A 15,758-nucleotide genomic window follows, 5' to 3' on the forward strand; every position below is an offset into this window, starting at 1 on the left:
AAATGAGCAAACCAACTAGTCCAAAGACAGTTAAAATAACTACTCCATGACATAAGATATGGTATGAGGGTAAGCTATTTGTGACTGTTAAGACTTATCTGCCTTACATCATACTGAAAATCTGTTTAAGACTACCAGAAGGGAAGAACTAATACCAATTTGTTGAAAACAATGATGGTGAAAGACATGATCACAGACTCTTAAATTGCTATTCCTTTTAAATAACTTCATCTAAAAACACATAGTATGGAACATGCGGAATGAAGACAAAGACGCAAAACAAATGCACATCGTATCTTTTATAAGAATGCTGGTTACATCACAATAAAAAATCCTGCCACGCAGCTACAAATCAAGAATCTGTGTGTAAAAAGCTCAACTCATACAATGTAAACATATTGAAAAAATAAATGCAAAATAAAGAATACCGTGGACACATCACACTGAAAAATTAACGCAACTAAATGAAGTGCTACTGAAAATGTGTTCAATTCGTAAGACATACATATGGTTGAACTTTTGAACTTTACAGTTTTTAAACCACTAGAATGAATTCAAATTTATTGCCTGAAATAACAATTTACTCAACTATTCTTCATAATGGCAAATATATTCCATGTAAAAACATAATTCATTAGCATAGTTTTAAACTCTTAAATGAAACATATTGGTGATTATAACTATAAAAGAATAAATATACCAAACACTAAATATAATAAAAATGGAATAGACTTATATAGATATTATATCAATGCATAATGACAAATACCATGTTAACACAACCTTTTCTGTTATTCTATGAACATATATATGAAAACTTCCTATGCCTTTTCTCTTTGTGACAGAAATCTATCATTAGATTTATTACTTCCTTCAAATATTTACTTGCTCATTTTGCTTTTTCTTAAACTTACTACTGTATGTGTCTTGAACTTCTTAAAATTTAAATGAACCTAGAAGTTAAGATCACCAAATAAAGGCAATACATGCTATTGATATGAAAACAAAAAATACACACAAATAGCCAAAAGCACACAGTCAAACTCACATATGCTCTTCAGATGATGTCTTTAAATATGGCATGCCCTCTAAAACTTTATAATCGGTAACTAATTATTGATACTGAATAATGTCCATGTCTTCAAATGCATTCAGATGGAAGATTTCACTGATAATTAATAAGAAATCACATACTCATATATTATTGAAATGTATTTTATCAGTGGGTCATAAACTTTTATTAAAAGTATGTTCATTAAAAAAATCATTTCAGTCATTATATGCATCTAATTTTTCAGGATTTTAGAACGGTTTGGGAACATATTAAATATGTATTCAGCTGGTAAGAAATAAAGAATATCCTTTCATAATCTCACACTTAGATTTTACATTCCAATGGTATCTATTAAAAGTCAATGAAGGGGAGAAAAGGACACATTCTTCCTCATTTTTAGTGTTGTTTTCATAGCCAAATAAAACTATGAATGAAATCTAAATGTAAGCGATCAATATATACCCTAAATTTGCAATATTATTTAGGTTCATCAAACAGAAGCTTTGGTTTATTTTGAATGTGAACAACATAACACACTTACTATGCTGATGTCATAGAAATAGTAAGGGTCTTTTTTCAGGAAGAAGTGTCTTGTCTTTGCCATGAACTATTTGTAAAAGCTCCCTTTTTGCATTGCTGTGTACTTCTCTGCCTGCCAGAAGCTTTGGGCGGTTCGGAGTAAATAAATTAGATTTAGGGAAGAATTTCACAAAGAGGCTGAATTGGAGGCGGATGTGTTTTCTGATCTGGTCAATCTGACCTGAAAAGTCAGGTCATCCTGATATGAACTATAACTTCCCCTGGCCTGTGACCAGCACACACCCAAACTTCTGGCTTTTCCTGAACTGAAATGGAAGTCAGTGCCTAAGCCATTTGCAAGACTACTGAGGATGGGAATTCCCAGATTGACCAAAGTTAGACAGACGTAAAAACTACAAGACAGTCAAAAGAACACCCACATGGGTCCGTTTATAAGCTCAGGTGTCTACAAAAGAATACAAAATGGAAAACTTTGGACATAAAAATATAAACTAAATAGTTTCACTGTATCTTGTAATTAGATTCATTATGTTTGCAAAGTTATGTGTCAGAAGCTACAGGTTTTTACCTACTTATGGCATTGCCTACTACAGACCTGATGATACTGAATAGATATGTGATAAGAACTGTCATAGTTTTTAATGTTTTATGACCACACAAATGATAAATCAAAAGCCAGATAGCATGAATATTATTTTTTAAACTTTAGGTGACCTAAAAAGTAATCATACATTCAAACTGAATTCGACTGAGCCCTATCTCTTGACCTCAAATTTACCCTTCTATTGTAAGTTCTAAATCAACATCATCCACCATATTTTAGTTCTCAATAGTTCAACCAAATATTTTTTAGATTTGTCTCCCCTTCTTCAAAATGTAAAAATCTTCTAATACTCTACAGAATGTTGGGAAGGTGGTACATTGTGTTCATCTGTAGTGATCATGATTAGACTTCAAAGAATGTCCATTCTCTGTTTAGATAAAATAAAACAAAATAAGAAAGCAAAATAAAAAATCACTCAAAAAGCAAAAGATAAAAGATTTCAAAAACATTTTCTGTCAGGCATGGCTTCCGGACTATGAATTCTTCTGTTAGACTAGAGTAATACATCTTTTTAGGAAAGAGTAAAATTTTGAACTGAGGTTGCCTCTTCTATTTTCATAAAGCATGCCTTAACATCACACTCTAGGAACAGTCTTGGTGACCCCAGACAAGGAAAAACTATAGAAGAATAACAGAATAAAGGAGAAAAAAAACCAAAGAGCTGGAAAAATAAAATGGAGGAAATGGAAGCAACAGAAGTATTGGAGAGCTTGGAACAAGAAAGAGTAAAAGAGTAGAGCAGTAAAACAAAAATTTAAAAATTAAGAGAAAGAAGAGCTGAAATAGTGAAGAATACAATGACAGATCATTATCATGATTTTTCTAATCTAGAAAAAAAATCTGAGAAACCATCTGGTCCATGTGCCTCCCTTTTTTAAAACAAAGCAATTGGGGCTTAAGGTTACAGAGCTAATTAGAGCAGAGTGAGGACCCTGACTTAGTTCTTTAATTTTTTCCAGTCCAAAGATCTTTCTATAAAACAATGGAAGGATGAAAAATATCCTAAATGCAAACTGGCAGGAAAACATGTTCTTTGTTTTGCTTTTTCTACTTGCTGTGATAGATTTCAGCTAATACATACTCTCTTCTGGTTCTTTATAACCCACGGGCATATCATAAATATTAAGAACATGAAGATAAACAAAACTGAAGTCCTCTTTTAGGGGACTGAGATACACACCTCTAAGCCCAATAATGTGCACTTCTACATAGAACTTTCAACTCAAAACTGCACCGGTTTTACCCACTTCTGCAAGACCATTCAAGCAATTTCAGGGGTGCTCTGCCTCAGATCTGTGAGACTGGTGTTCTGGGAACCTGCAGGTTGTTGAGCTGCTTTGGCAGACTGAGGAATCTTGGACAGTCTTTGAATCACAAGGCAAAAATCCATTTGGTTTTAGCTTTCACACCCCTAAGGTAGGTTAACTGGAGTATGGTCTTGTGAAAATGGACATCGATGTAGACAACAAAGAAGCGGGTTAGATCCCCCGCCATTCAAAAAAATTACAGATGATTTAGATTTAGAGGAAGAAAATAATAGATTAGGCAAAAATGCTAAAGAAAAAAGTAAAAAACCAAATTGGTGACAGTGTTTTAAGCACTGTGAAATTTGAATTAGAAGAAAAGCAAGTCTATTGTGTCACTACATTTTCCTGCAACGAGAATTCAACCTTTGTTTAAGATTCTGATTTCTATATTTATATTTATTTTATTTTTTGTTTTTTTAAGATTGTAATTTTTAAAGTATCAAGAGAAATGGTGTAGAGGGGTATTCCGGTTGAAGATGGCAGGTTGAACACGTTGCTCTCTCATCTTTGTAGAGACTCTATCAGAATGAAAGTACATAAATAACAAATATATACCCACAACACAGAAGATAATCTGAGAAAGCAAGAGGGAATAGGATTTTGAATTCATTTCTAAGACACGGAAAACAACTGGAAGAGTGTAGACCAAAGAGGATTAGCAAAAGAAGCTATAGACCAAAGTACCTCCAGAGTGGGCTGTGGTTGAAGAGAAAGCCTCTTTGCCCAGTTGAATACAGTAGACATGGCGAGTGAAGAAATGGCAGGTAAGAACACAGGAAGATAGGAGACCTGAGGCTGAAAACCAGAAACTATGCATGTGGAATGGGGCTCTTCCATTTCTCCGCTGTACACAGAAAATCCTTCATATTAGAACTACCTTCCACACCCAAATTGAGGTTTTGTTTTCAACATCAACTAAGGGAGTTACCAAGCAGCTATGGAGTATTAGCGCCTGTAAGTACATTTTTCCTCATCTAGCCAGAGCCCTATCTACCCAACCAAACAATAATTCCTGCCTATATGCACTGGGCTCCCAGTCAACTCATCTACTGTTTCATTCTAAAACATTCAAGGAAAACAAAGAATTACTAGATATTTGGGGAAAGTCGGAGATAAAAAAAGCAAAGCCAAGATAAACAAAAAGAAAACATGATCTTAGTAGAAAGAGAATTCAGAGAATAGGAAAAAAGGAGAGTTTTTTTAAACAAACAATGATCCTTTAATTGGTATTTCTAGTAAGATTTAAGAAAATATTGCATGCATAAAACCAGAACAAAATACTCTAAAAAAACATGCAAATTTACAAATATAATAGTAAATAAAAGTTCAAGAGAAGCATTAAAAGAATAGGATATGGCAAGGTCTCAAATGTAAAACAAAAAAAACAAAAAAAGAACATAGAGATAAGACATATAGAAGATCCATGCCGAGGGTTCAACATCTAACAAATACAGATTCTAGAGAGAGAGAACAAAAGAAACAGGAGGAGAGGAAATCAGCAAGGAAATAACATAATTTCTTGATATGACCAGAGTCATGGAATTGAAAGTGTCTTCAAATGGTGACCAAGTTAAATGTAAAAGAACGTCCCTAGACCCATTAGTGAAATTTTAGAACATCAAAAATGGAGAGAATATTTTATGGATGCCTGGGTGGCTCAGCTGGTTAAGTGTCTTCCTTTGGCTCAGGTCACGATCCAGGGTCCTGGGATCTAGTCCCGCATTGGGCTCCCTGCTCAGCGGGGAGTCTGCTTCTCCCTCTCCCTCTATCCCTACCCCCTGCTCCTGCTTTCTCTCGCAAATAAAAAAATAAAAACTTTAAAAATAATGGCGAGAATATTTTAAATGCAAGAAAATTGCAAGTAACCAGTGAGGAATAAAAATCAGAATGGCATCTGACTTCTTAGAAGCAATACTGGGTGCTAGATGATGAGGCAGGAATCGTTTCAAAGTTCAATTGGAAAGACTTGTCCAACCTAGAAATTGACACTCCACCAAACGATCAATCAATGAAGGCACAATAAGAAGAATTTCAGGCATGCAGAGACTCTGACCTGACATGTAACATTTCTTAGGAGATTATGTAAGGATGGAGTTTCTCAAGAAAGAGGAGGAAAAGGAGTTTAAGAAGCAGCACTCACTAGAAACCGGTTAAGGAAAATCTGGAGTGATGGCTCGTAGAAATTTTAGAAAAGGCCCCATCCAGATTGAAGTTGGAGGGCAGAGCGTTTCCTGGGCAGAGCACACTGGGGAAAGGTATCCAGGGAAGAAGCTTATATAATTGTAGCACACAGAAATTCAAAAAAACTTCTAAAGAAGCAATTAGAAACTCTAGAAAAAGCGACCACAACAACCCAGAAGAACTAAATATGAAGCCAACTAAAACTTGGCACAATTGTGACCAACTGGTGAAGTATTTCTAATATCTTTAAAGAAGAGATTCTCCTGTGACATTAGAACTCCCAAAAGTGTCATCACATCTATTTCTTGTTCTGCAAACAACAGTATTTACATACTCACAGCAGTGTAAATGCAGCTCACTGACTTTCTATTTTTTAAGCGATTATAGCACAAAACATGCTGTCAACCCTGACAAAGCGTAGAGTTACATTTGCAGAGATTGGGAAGTGGAGGGAGAAATGGAGGGAAAGGTAAGAGTGCTAATGGCTTTATTTTATTTTTAAAAAGGGGGAGGGAAGGGAGCTCCAAGAAGTAGTCTCTATTCAATGGAAATAAATGGAATTTAAGAAGATTTTTCTGCGGTTGCAGAGTAATTACTGAAAAAATTGATAAAAGTGACAAAACAGTAATGGTAGGAGTGTGGGGAAAGGAGAAGGGCAGGAAAAGTATGTGTATGAATAAATCTTCATTATTGCCAGAAATCAATACATAATGACTACATTTCATAGTGGTAGAGGCCTATTATTTTTAGAAATATAAAGGTGACCTGCCCGAAAAATTAAAAGCAAACCAGTTTAAAGTAATGGCATTTGGAGAGCAAGACTAAGGGTAGCTTGGCATAAAGGAGGATACTATATTTTGTAATAAATGTTCTTCCATTCTATATCACCAGGAAACCATGCACACTGGTCATATGGTAATGCAAAACTTACTTTTTAAAATAATGGGACAGATATAGCCCCAGAGAACACAGAGACATATATGATCCTGCTTCCTGCGGCATTGTTTGTAATAAAGAAAAGCTTTTAAACGCTTAAATACCCATCAGTAGGGAAGAGACATATTAATTGTGATATATTTATAGGATGGAACACCATGGACCGGTCCACATGGGTACACTATGTTAACTGTATCCACATGGAGAGATCTCTAAAAACAATGCTGAGAACAAAAATAGCTCCTGAATGATATGGAAGTCAGGTTCACATTCATTATAACCCAACGTGGTTTTGCTCAGTGGTCATAGTTGCGCACATGCAGATGTAGGGAAGTATAAAAGACAAACTGGACAAATACACACTATCTTCTTGAAAGTGGGTAACCCTCAGAAGTTCTGGAAGGAGACACTGAAACTACTGAGGGGAACAAGCAGGACTAACTTGATCTGTTATTTGTATTTAAAAAATATGAGGCATGGGCGCCTGGGTGGCTCAGTCGGTTAAGCATCTGCCTTCAGCTCAGGTCATGATCCCAGGGTCCTGGGATCGAGCCCCACATCGGGCTCCCTGCTCTGCAGGAAGCCTGCTTCTCCCTCTCCTGCTCCCCCTGCTTGTGTTCCCTCTCTCGCTGTCTCTCTCTCTCTGTCAAATAAATAAATAAAATCTTAAAAAAATATATATATATGAGGCAGGGGCGCCTGGGTGGCTCAGTCGTTAAGTGTCTGTCTTTGGCTCAGGTCATGATCCCAGGGTCCTGGGACTAAGCCCAGCATCGGGCTCCTTGTTCCAGGCTCCCTGCTCCTTGGGAAGCCTGCTTCTCCCTCTGATCCTCCCCCCTGCTTGTGTTGCTCTCGCTCTCTCTCTGTCAAATAAATAAATAAAATCTTTTAAAAATAAATAAATAAAAAATAAAAAAAATATGAGGCAAATATGCATTTAGATTCATTATAAACCAAAGGGAATGGGAATGACAGCTTAAAAAGTAGAAGAGATTAACTTTAGGGACCATTTTAGAAATCAGGTTAGATGTCAAAGGAATTTTAACTATAGGTTACTTTCACAAATCAATGTTCAAAAATAATCTGAATTTAGAGAAGAAATTAAGGGAAATGCTTTATGTAAAAAATTATGATCTCCTTTAAAAATACTGTAAATGTCTTTAACAACAGTGGGCTGTTACAATCCATTTGCTTTGCAATACGCTGTGGGTTGGTTTGTTTGTTGTTTCCTTTTGTTCTACAATTGGATATATCACCCTTTGCTTATCCATTCATCATTTGATGGATATTTGGCTTGTTTCCACATATTGGCTATTATGAACAATGCTGCTATGAACACTCATGTATAAATATCTGCATAAATACATGATTTCATTTCTATTGGATATATACCCAGCAGTGGAATTGTTGGGTCATATGGTAATACTATGTTTACTGAAAAACTGTAAAGACCATTTTCCCAAAGGACTGCATCATTTTACATTCCCACTGGCAGGAGTTCTAATTTCTCCACGTTCTCACCAACACTTATTATCTGTCTTTTGATTAGCTATCCTTGCCAGAGCAAAGTGGTATCTTTTGTTTTGGGCTTGTATTTCCCTAACAGCTGATGATGTTGAGCATATATTCATTAGCGCTTATTGGCCACTTATATAGCTTCCTTGCAGAAATGCCTATTCAGATTTTTTACTCATTTGTTAAACTTTGTTAAAACATACATAACATAAAATTTAGCCTTTCAACTGTTTTTAAGTGTACAATTTAGTGGCATTAGTTACATTAAGCAGTACATTGTTAATATGGGACTGATGGCAAGAGTAGCAGTTTGAGTCCGATGGACCCGGGTTTAACCAAGGTTTTTACAAGGACAGGATAGATGATCAAGACAAGCCACTGAACCACTCTGAGACTCAGTGTGGTCATCAGAAAATAGAAGACTATGAGAGAATTAAAGAAAATAAATGAATATGAAGCAAAGAGTCAATAGTAAATTTGCCCTACCCTCTTTAGAAATACAGCATGAATTACACTATATTATTTTTCCCTAAAAAAGTATATTTTTAGTTATTTAGGAGATTAAAGTAGAAGATGAGATTTTTTTAAGTTATTGCATTTTAGAAGGTTTGATTTTTGTCATTAGTAAAAATCTTTGAAATTATATTCTTCACTTTTCAAATATTCCTATTATATTCCAAAAATGATTTATTCCTAGACTATGTTGTCTGTGTACCTGTTAAGCCCTAGAAATAAAATAAGTATCCTGAGGACTGGTTATGCTCAAATAATTATCTTATAAGATTATAAAGTCAAATATTTGCAGAAGGAAAAAAAAAATCAGTCTTAAAATAAGGATAATCACACCCACTGTAAGTATCTTAAAAATTCTTCACACTTCTTCAGTTTACCAGAACATGGAAAAATTGAGTGAGATTTCAGTCTCTTTGTGTATAATCTCTGTCAGATGATCTGCTGTGACATTGTGCTCATCTTCAGAGCACATATGTGAGAGGGGAGCACAGAGACTACAAACACTGACTGAACCTCTATCCATCAAGTGGTTCCTTTGTGCCAGCCATCTTCTGGAAAGGGGAAAGATCATTTGGTGCAGGTTCAAACTTCATTTGCTGAGGTGGGCCTGATCATTTCCCTGCCCTGGTAAACATTTAGAAACCATTTTCATGGTGGTGCAGAGGGAGATTTCAGAGCTTCACATGTTGAAGAGAGAGTATTTTAGCTTCTCTCAGAGAGACAGCAAGATGGTTATTCCCTGCATTCATGTATACTCGTATAGTGAAGCTTTAAAATTTTTATTTACATAGATATTTAGTTTTTGTGACCAAAAAAACAATGCTCATATTAAAAGAAAGAGCTCCTCATATTTAAGAAAAATAATCTCCTCTTTATACTGTCTTTAATCTCCCTATTTTCAGTTTGTGAATGTGCTATGGTCCTTCCTACCTCAAGGCGTATTTGAAGGTGCCTTTGCCTGGGCTCTACCCCTCCACCACAAAACCTAGTTAATGACTACTCATCTTCCAGAGCTTAGCTCAGTTGTCGCTTTCCTGTCTTCACCGCTCCTCCCCATCCATCCCATGCACTAAGCTTGGCACGCTGGATCCTTTTCTTTCACAACATGTAGTTTATAATTATTAGTAGATACATATATCTTATGTATATTGTTATTTCCATTATCGTTGATTAATGCTTATTTCCCCACTTAACTGTCCACTCCAGGAGTTTCTATTTTTCTGATCAATACAACCTGAACGTATAGGATAGTGACTAGCACAGGACAGGTATTTAATAAATAGCTGGGGCGCCTGGGTGGCTCAGTCGGTTAAGCAGCTGCCTTCAGCTCAGGTCATGATCCCCGGGTCCTGGGATTGAGTCCCACATCGGGCTCCCTGCTCAGCGGAGAGCCTGCTTCTCCCTCTCCCTCTGCCTGCCTCTCTGCCTGCTTGTGCTCTCTAGCTCTCGGTCAAATAAATAAATAGAATCTTAAAAAAAAAAAAAAAAACAGCCGGTAAATGAATGAGTGAACGAAATTAATGAATGAATTTTAAAATGAATAGACTATTTGGGAGATGGTAAAGAAGACAAGTTCTTTCTATTTTGCTTTCCACTCAGCCACTCCTCTATAACCTTACTGTCTTAATTCCCAGATAGTAAGGAAAATCTCTTAAAAATTTGTTTCCCGGGGGCGGAGCAAGATGGCGGAGGAGTAGGAGACCTGGATTTCATCTCCTCTCAGGAATTCAGCTGGATAGGGATCAAACCATTCTGAACACCTACAAACTCAACAGGAGATCGAAGAAAAGAAGAGCAACAACTCTCTCATCAGAAAAGCGACCACTTTCTGGAAGGTAGGACGTGCGGAGAAGTGAATCCGAGGCGATATTCGGGAGGATAGACGGCGGGGGAGGGGCCTCCGTCGGCCGCTTCTGGCAAGTGATAGAACCACGGAGCACAAAATCGGAACTTTTAAAAGTCTGCTCCGCTGAGGGACGTCACTCTGGTGGCTAAGCGGGGGGTGGAACCCTCCGGGACAGTGTGGTCTCAGGACCCTCGGGGTCACAGAAAGACCGGGGGTGCCTGAGTGTGGCAGAGCTCCCAGGCAACGGAGCGGGGAAGCCGGCTGCAGAGGCGGAGCCCAGGCGCGGGCTCTCAGCTCAGGGTGGCCATAAACCGTGATCCGCGGCACAGTCGGGCCCCTGCTCCTCCGGCAGGGACCCAACAAGTGGCAGATCCGGGGAGACTCACCTTCCTCCCCCGGGAGGAGCCGTGTGGGAGTGCACCGCAGGGATCTGCTGGGTTTGGAGACTCCACCCGGGGTCGGGTGCCAGAGATAGAGGCGCGCGGTAGCAGGTAGCAGGCCGGGTGAGCGCGGAGTGCGGCCGGAGACCGGGGAGACGGGAGTGACTGACGGCTTTTCTCTGGGGGCTCACTGAGGAGCGGGGCCCCGGGTTCTCGGCTCCTCCGGGGCAGAGATTGGGAGGCCGCCATTTTCACGCTCCGCCTCCAAAGCTGTACGGAAAGCTCGCAGGGAACAAAAGCCCCGGAGAGCAAACCCGAGCAGATTACTTAGCCGGCAGGGGGCAAGGGTGGGGCAATTCCACCTCCGGCAACGACATTTGGAAACCATGGCAACAGGCCCCTCCCCAGAAGATCAGCGAGAACAGCCAGCCAAGACCAAGTTTACCGATCAATGAGAACGGCAGAACTCCAGCGCTAGGGGACTACTGCACATAGAATTCACGGCTTTTTTACCATGATTCTTTAGTCTTTTAAAGTTAATTTTTTTTAACTTTTTGTCTTTTTATTTCTTTTTGAATTTTTCTTTTTCCCTTTTTCAACCAACATCTTATCAATCCCTTTTTTTAAAAAAAAATTTTTTTTATTTTTCATTTTTAGAGTCATATTCTATCCCTTCATAGTAGTTACCCATATTTTTGGCTTATATATATAAGTTGTTCTCTCTTTAAAATTTTGAGATAGTTTCTTCTAACAGATTAAAATATACCCTAAATCTCTAGTATATGGTGTTTTCTATTCCCCTGCCTGATCACATCCTCTCCCTTTTTTTTTCTCTTTTTCTTTTTTCTTTTTTTAAATCCTCTTCTTTCTTTTTTCAAACAACTTCTTATTAATTCCTTTTATAACATTTTTTATAATTTCCATTTTTACAGTCATATTCCATCCCTTCATCATATCAACCCTTATTTTTGTACATATATAAGTTTTTCTTTCTTTAAAATTTTGGGAGGCACTTTCTTCTAAAAGACCAAAATACACCCCAAATCTAGTGTGTGGCACTGATCTATATACCATATAGATCATATTTGATCACATTCTGGTTTTTCTTTTGTTGTTGTTTTGTTTTGTTTGTTTTTGTTTTTATCTTTATCTTTTTCTTTTTTTTTCTTTTTCTTTTTTCTCTCTTTCCCTTTCTTATCCCACTGCTTCAGGTCTTTTCTGATTTGTTTAGAGTATATTTTCTGGGGACGTGGTTACTCTGCTAGCATTTTGTTCTCTCATTAATCTATTCTCCTCTGCACAAAATGACAAGACGGAAAAAATCACCTCAACAAAAAGAACAAGAGGTAGTACCGACTGCCAGGGACCTACTCAATACGGACATTAGTACGATGTCAGATCTAGAGTTCAGAATCATCACTTTAAAGATACTAGCTGGGCTTGAAAAAAATATGGAAGTTATTAGAGAAACCCTTTCTGGAGAAGTAAAAGAGCTAAAATCCAACCAAGTAGAAATCAAAAAGGCTATTAATGAGGTGCAATAAAAAATGGGGGCGCTAACTGCTAGAATAAATGAGGCAGAAGAGAGAATCAGTAATATAGAAGATGAAATGATGGAAAATAAAGAAGCTGAGAAAAAGACAGATAAACAACTACTGGATCATGAGGGCAGAATTCGAGAGATAAGCGATACCATAAGACGAAACAACATTAGAATAATTGGGATCCCAGAAGAAGAAGAAAGAGAGAGAGGGCCAGACGGTATAATGGAGCAAATTATAGCAGAGAACTTCCCTAATTTGGGGAAAGAAACAGGCATGAAAATACAGGAAGCACAGAGAACTCCTCTCAAAATCAATAAAAATAGGTCAACCCCCCAACATCTAATAGTAAAACTTACGAGTCTCATAGACAAAGAGAAAATCCTGAAAGCAGCTCGGGAGAAGAGATATGTAACCTACAAGGGTAGAAACATTAGATTGGCAACAGACCTATCCACAGAGACCTGGCAGGCCAGAAAGGACTGGCAGGATATATTCAGAGCACTAAATGAGAAAAATATGCAGCCAAGAATACAATATCCAGCAGGCTGTCATTGAAAATAGAAGGAGAGATAAAAAGCTTCCAGGACAAACAAAAACTAAAGGAATTTGCAAACACAAAACCAGCCCTACAGGAAATCTTGAAAGGGGTCCTCTAAGCAAAGAGAGACCCTAAAAGCAACATAGACCAGAAAGGAACACAGACAATATACGGTAACAGTCACCTTACAGGCAATACAATGGCACTAAATTCCTATCTTTCAATAGTTACCCTGAATGTAAATGGGCTAAATGCCCCAATCAAAAGACACAGGCTAACAGACTGGATTAAAAAACAAGACCCATCAATATGCTGTCTGCAAGAGACTCATTTTAGACCCAAAGACACTCCCAGATTGAAAGTGAGGGGGTGGAAAACCATTTACCATGCTAAAGGACACCAAAAGAAAGCTGGGGTGGCAATCCTTATATCAGACAAATTAGATTTTAAACCAAAGACTGTAATAAGAGATGAGGAAGGACACTATATCATACTTAAAGGATCTATCCAACAAGAAGATCTAACAATTGTAAATATCTATGCCCCTAACATGGGAGCAGACAATTATATAAGCCAATTAATAACAAAAGCAAAGAAACACATCGACAACAATACAATAATAGTGGGGGACTTTAACATCCCCCTCACTGAAATGGACAGATCGTCTAAGCAAAAGATGAACAAGGAAATAAAGACTTTAAATGACACACTGGACCAAATGGACTTCACAGACATATTCAGAACATTCCACCTCAAAGCAACGGAATACACATTCTTCTCTAGTGCCCATGGAACATTCTCCAGAATAGATCACATCCTAGGTCATAAATCAGGTCTCAACCGGTACCAAAAGATTGGGATCACTCCCTGCCTATTTTCAGACCACAATGCTTTGAAACTAGAACTCAATCACAAGAGGAAAGTCGGAAAGAACTCAAATACATGGTGGCTAAAGAGCATCCTACTGAAGAATGAATGGGTCAACCAGGAAATTAAAGAAGAATTAAAAAAATACATGGAAACCAATGAAAATGAAAACACAACTGTTCAAAATCTTTGGGATGCAGCAAAGGCAGTCCTAAGAGGAAAGTATATAGCAATACAAGCCTTTCTCAAGAAACAAGAAAGGTCTCAAGTACACAACCTAACCCTACACCTAAAGGAGCTGGAGAAAGAACAGCAAATAAAGCCTAAACCCAGCAGGAGAAGAGAAATCATAAAGATCAGAGCAGAAATCAATGAAATAGAAACTAAAAGAACAGTAGAACAGATCAACGAAACTAGGAGCTGGTTCTTTGAAAGAATTAACAAGATTGATAAACCCCTGGCCAGACTTATCAAAAAGAGAAGAGAAATGACCCAAATCAACAAAATCATGAATGAAAGAGGAGAAATCACAACCAACACCAAAGAAATACAAACAATTCTAAGAACATATTATGAGCAACTCTATGCCAGCACATTAGATAAACTGGAAGAGATGGATGCATTCCTAGAGATGTATCAACTACCAAAACTGAACCAGGATGAAATAGAAAACCTGAACAGACCTATAACCACTAAGGAAATTGAAGCAGTCATCAAAAATCTCCCAAAAAACAAAAGCCCAGGGCCAGATGGCTTCCCAGGGGAATTCTACCAAACATTTCAAGAAGAATTAATACCTATTCTTCTGAAACTGTTCCAAAAAATAGAAACAGAAGGCAAACTTCCAAACTCATTTTATGAGGCCAGCATTACCTTGATCCCCAAACCAGACAAAGACCCCATCAAAAAGGAGAATTACAGACCAATATCCCTGATGAACATGGATGCAAAAATTCTCACCAAAATACTAGCCAATAGGATCCAACAGTACATTAAAAGGATTATTCACCATGACCAAGTAGGATTTATTCCTGGGCTGCAAGGTTGGTTCAACATCCACAAATCAATCAATGTGATACAATACATTAACAAAAGAAAGAACAAGAATCATATGATCCTCTCAATAGATGCAGAAAAAGCTTTTGACAAAGTACAGCATCCTTTCTTGATCAAAACTCTTCAGAGTATAGGGATCGAGGATACATACCTCAATATCATAAAAGCCATCTATGAAAAACCTACAGCAAATATTATTCTCAATGGGGAAAAACTGAGAGCTTTCCCCCTAAGGTCAGGAACGCGGCAGGGATGTCCACTATCACCACTGCTATTCAACATAGTATTGGAAGTCCTAGCCACAGCAATCAGACAACAAAAAGAAATCAAAGGCATCCAAATTGGCAAAGAAGAAGTCAAACTCTCACTCTTTGCAGATGATATGATACTTTCTGTGGAAAACCCAAAAGACTCCACCCCAAAACTGCTAGAACTCATACAGGAATTCAGTAAAGTGGCAGGATATAAAATCAATGCACAGAAGTCAGTGGCATTCCTATACACCAACAACAAGACAGAAGAAAGAGAAATTAAGGAGTCGATCCCATTTACAATTGCACCCAAAACCATAAGATACCTAGGAATAAATCTAACCAAAGAGACAAAGGATCTGTACTCAGAAAACTATAAAATACTCATGAAAATAATTGAGGAAGACACAAAGAAATGGAAAAACGTTCCATGCTCATGGATTGGAAGAACAAATATTGTGAAGATGTCAATGCTACCTAGAGCAATCTACACATTCAATGCAATCCCCATCAAAATACCATCCACTTTTTTCAAAGAAATGGAACAAATAATCCTAAAATTTGTATGGAACCAGAAAAGACCCCGCATAGCCAGAGGAATATTGAAAAAGAAAAGCAAAGCCGGC

At 37.7% G+C, this 15,758-nt stretch overlaps 1 protein-coding gene across 3 annotated transcripts in view; it reads right to left on the reverse strand.

Moving 5' to 3' along the window:
• LEPR (leptin receptor) overlaps positions 1-15,758 on the reverse strand; it is a 90,756-nt gene that overhangs the window by 2,307 nt on the left and 72,691 nt on the right. For 2 of the 3 annotated variants that reach the window (XM_064589011.1, XM_045897477.3), the window contains one exon: positions 285-2,565. The exons of the other annotated variant lie outside the window; for it this stretch is intronic. In XM_064589011.1, coding sequence (XP_064445081.1) covers positions 2,541-2,565 — 25 coding nt within the window. In that variant the 3' untranslated portion in view covers positions 285-2,540. Of the gene's footprint in view, positions 1-284; positions 2,566-15,758 lie in introns of those variants that run through there. 3 annotated transcript variants of the gene reach the window in all.

This window comes from Mirounga angustirostris, unplaced genomic scaffold (genome assembly GCF_029215605.1).
Source record: "Mirounga angustirostris isolate CCGP_5_RB_7025 unplaced genomic scaffold, mMirAng1.0.hap1 SCAF_4, whole genome shotgun sequence".
NCBI classification, from domain to species: Eukaryota; Metazoa; Chordata; class Mammalia; order Carnivora; family Phocidae; genus Mirounga; species Mirounga angustirostris.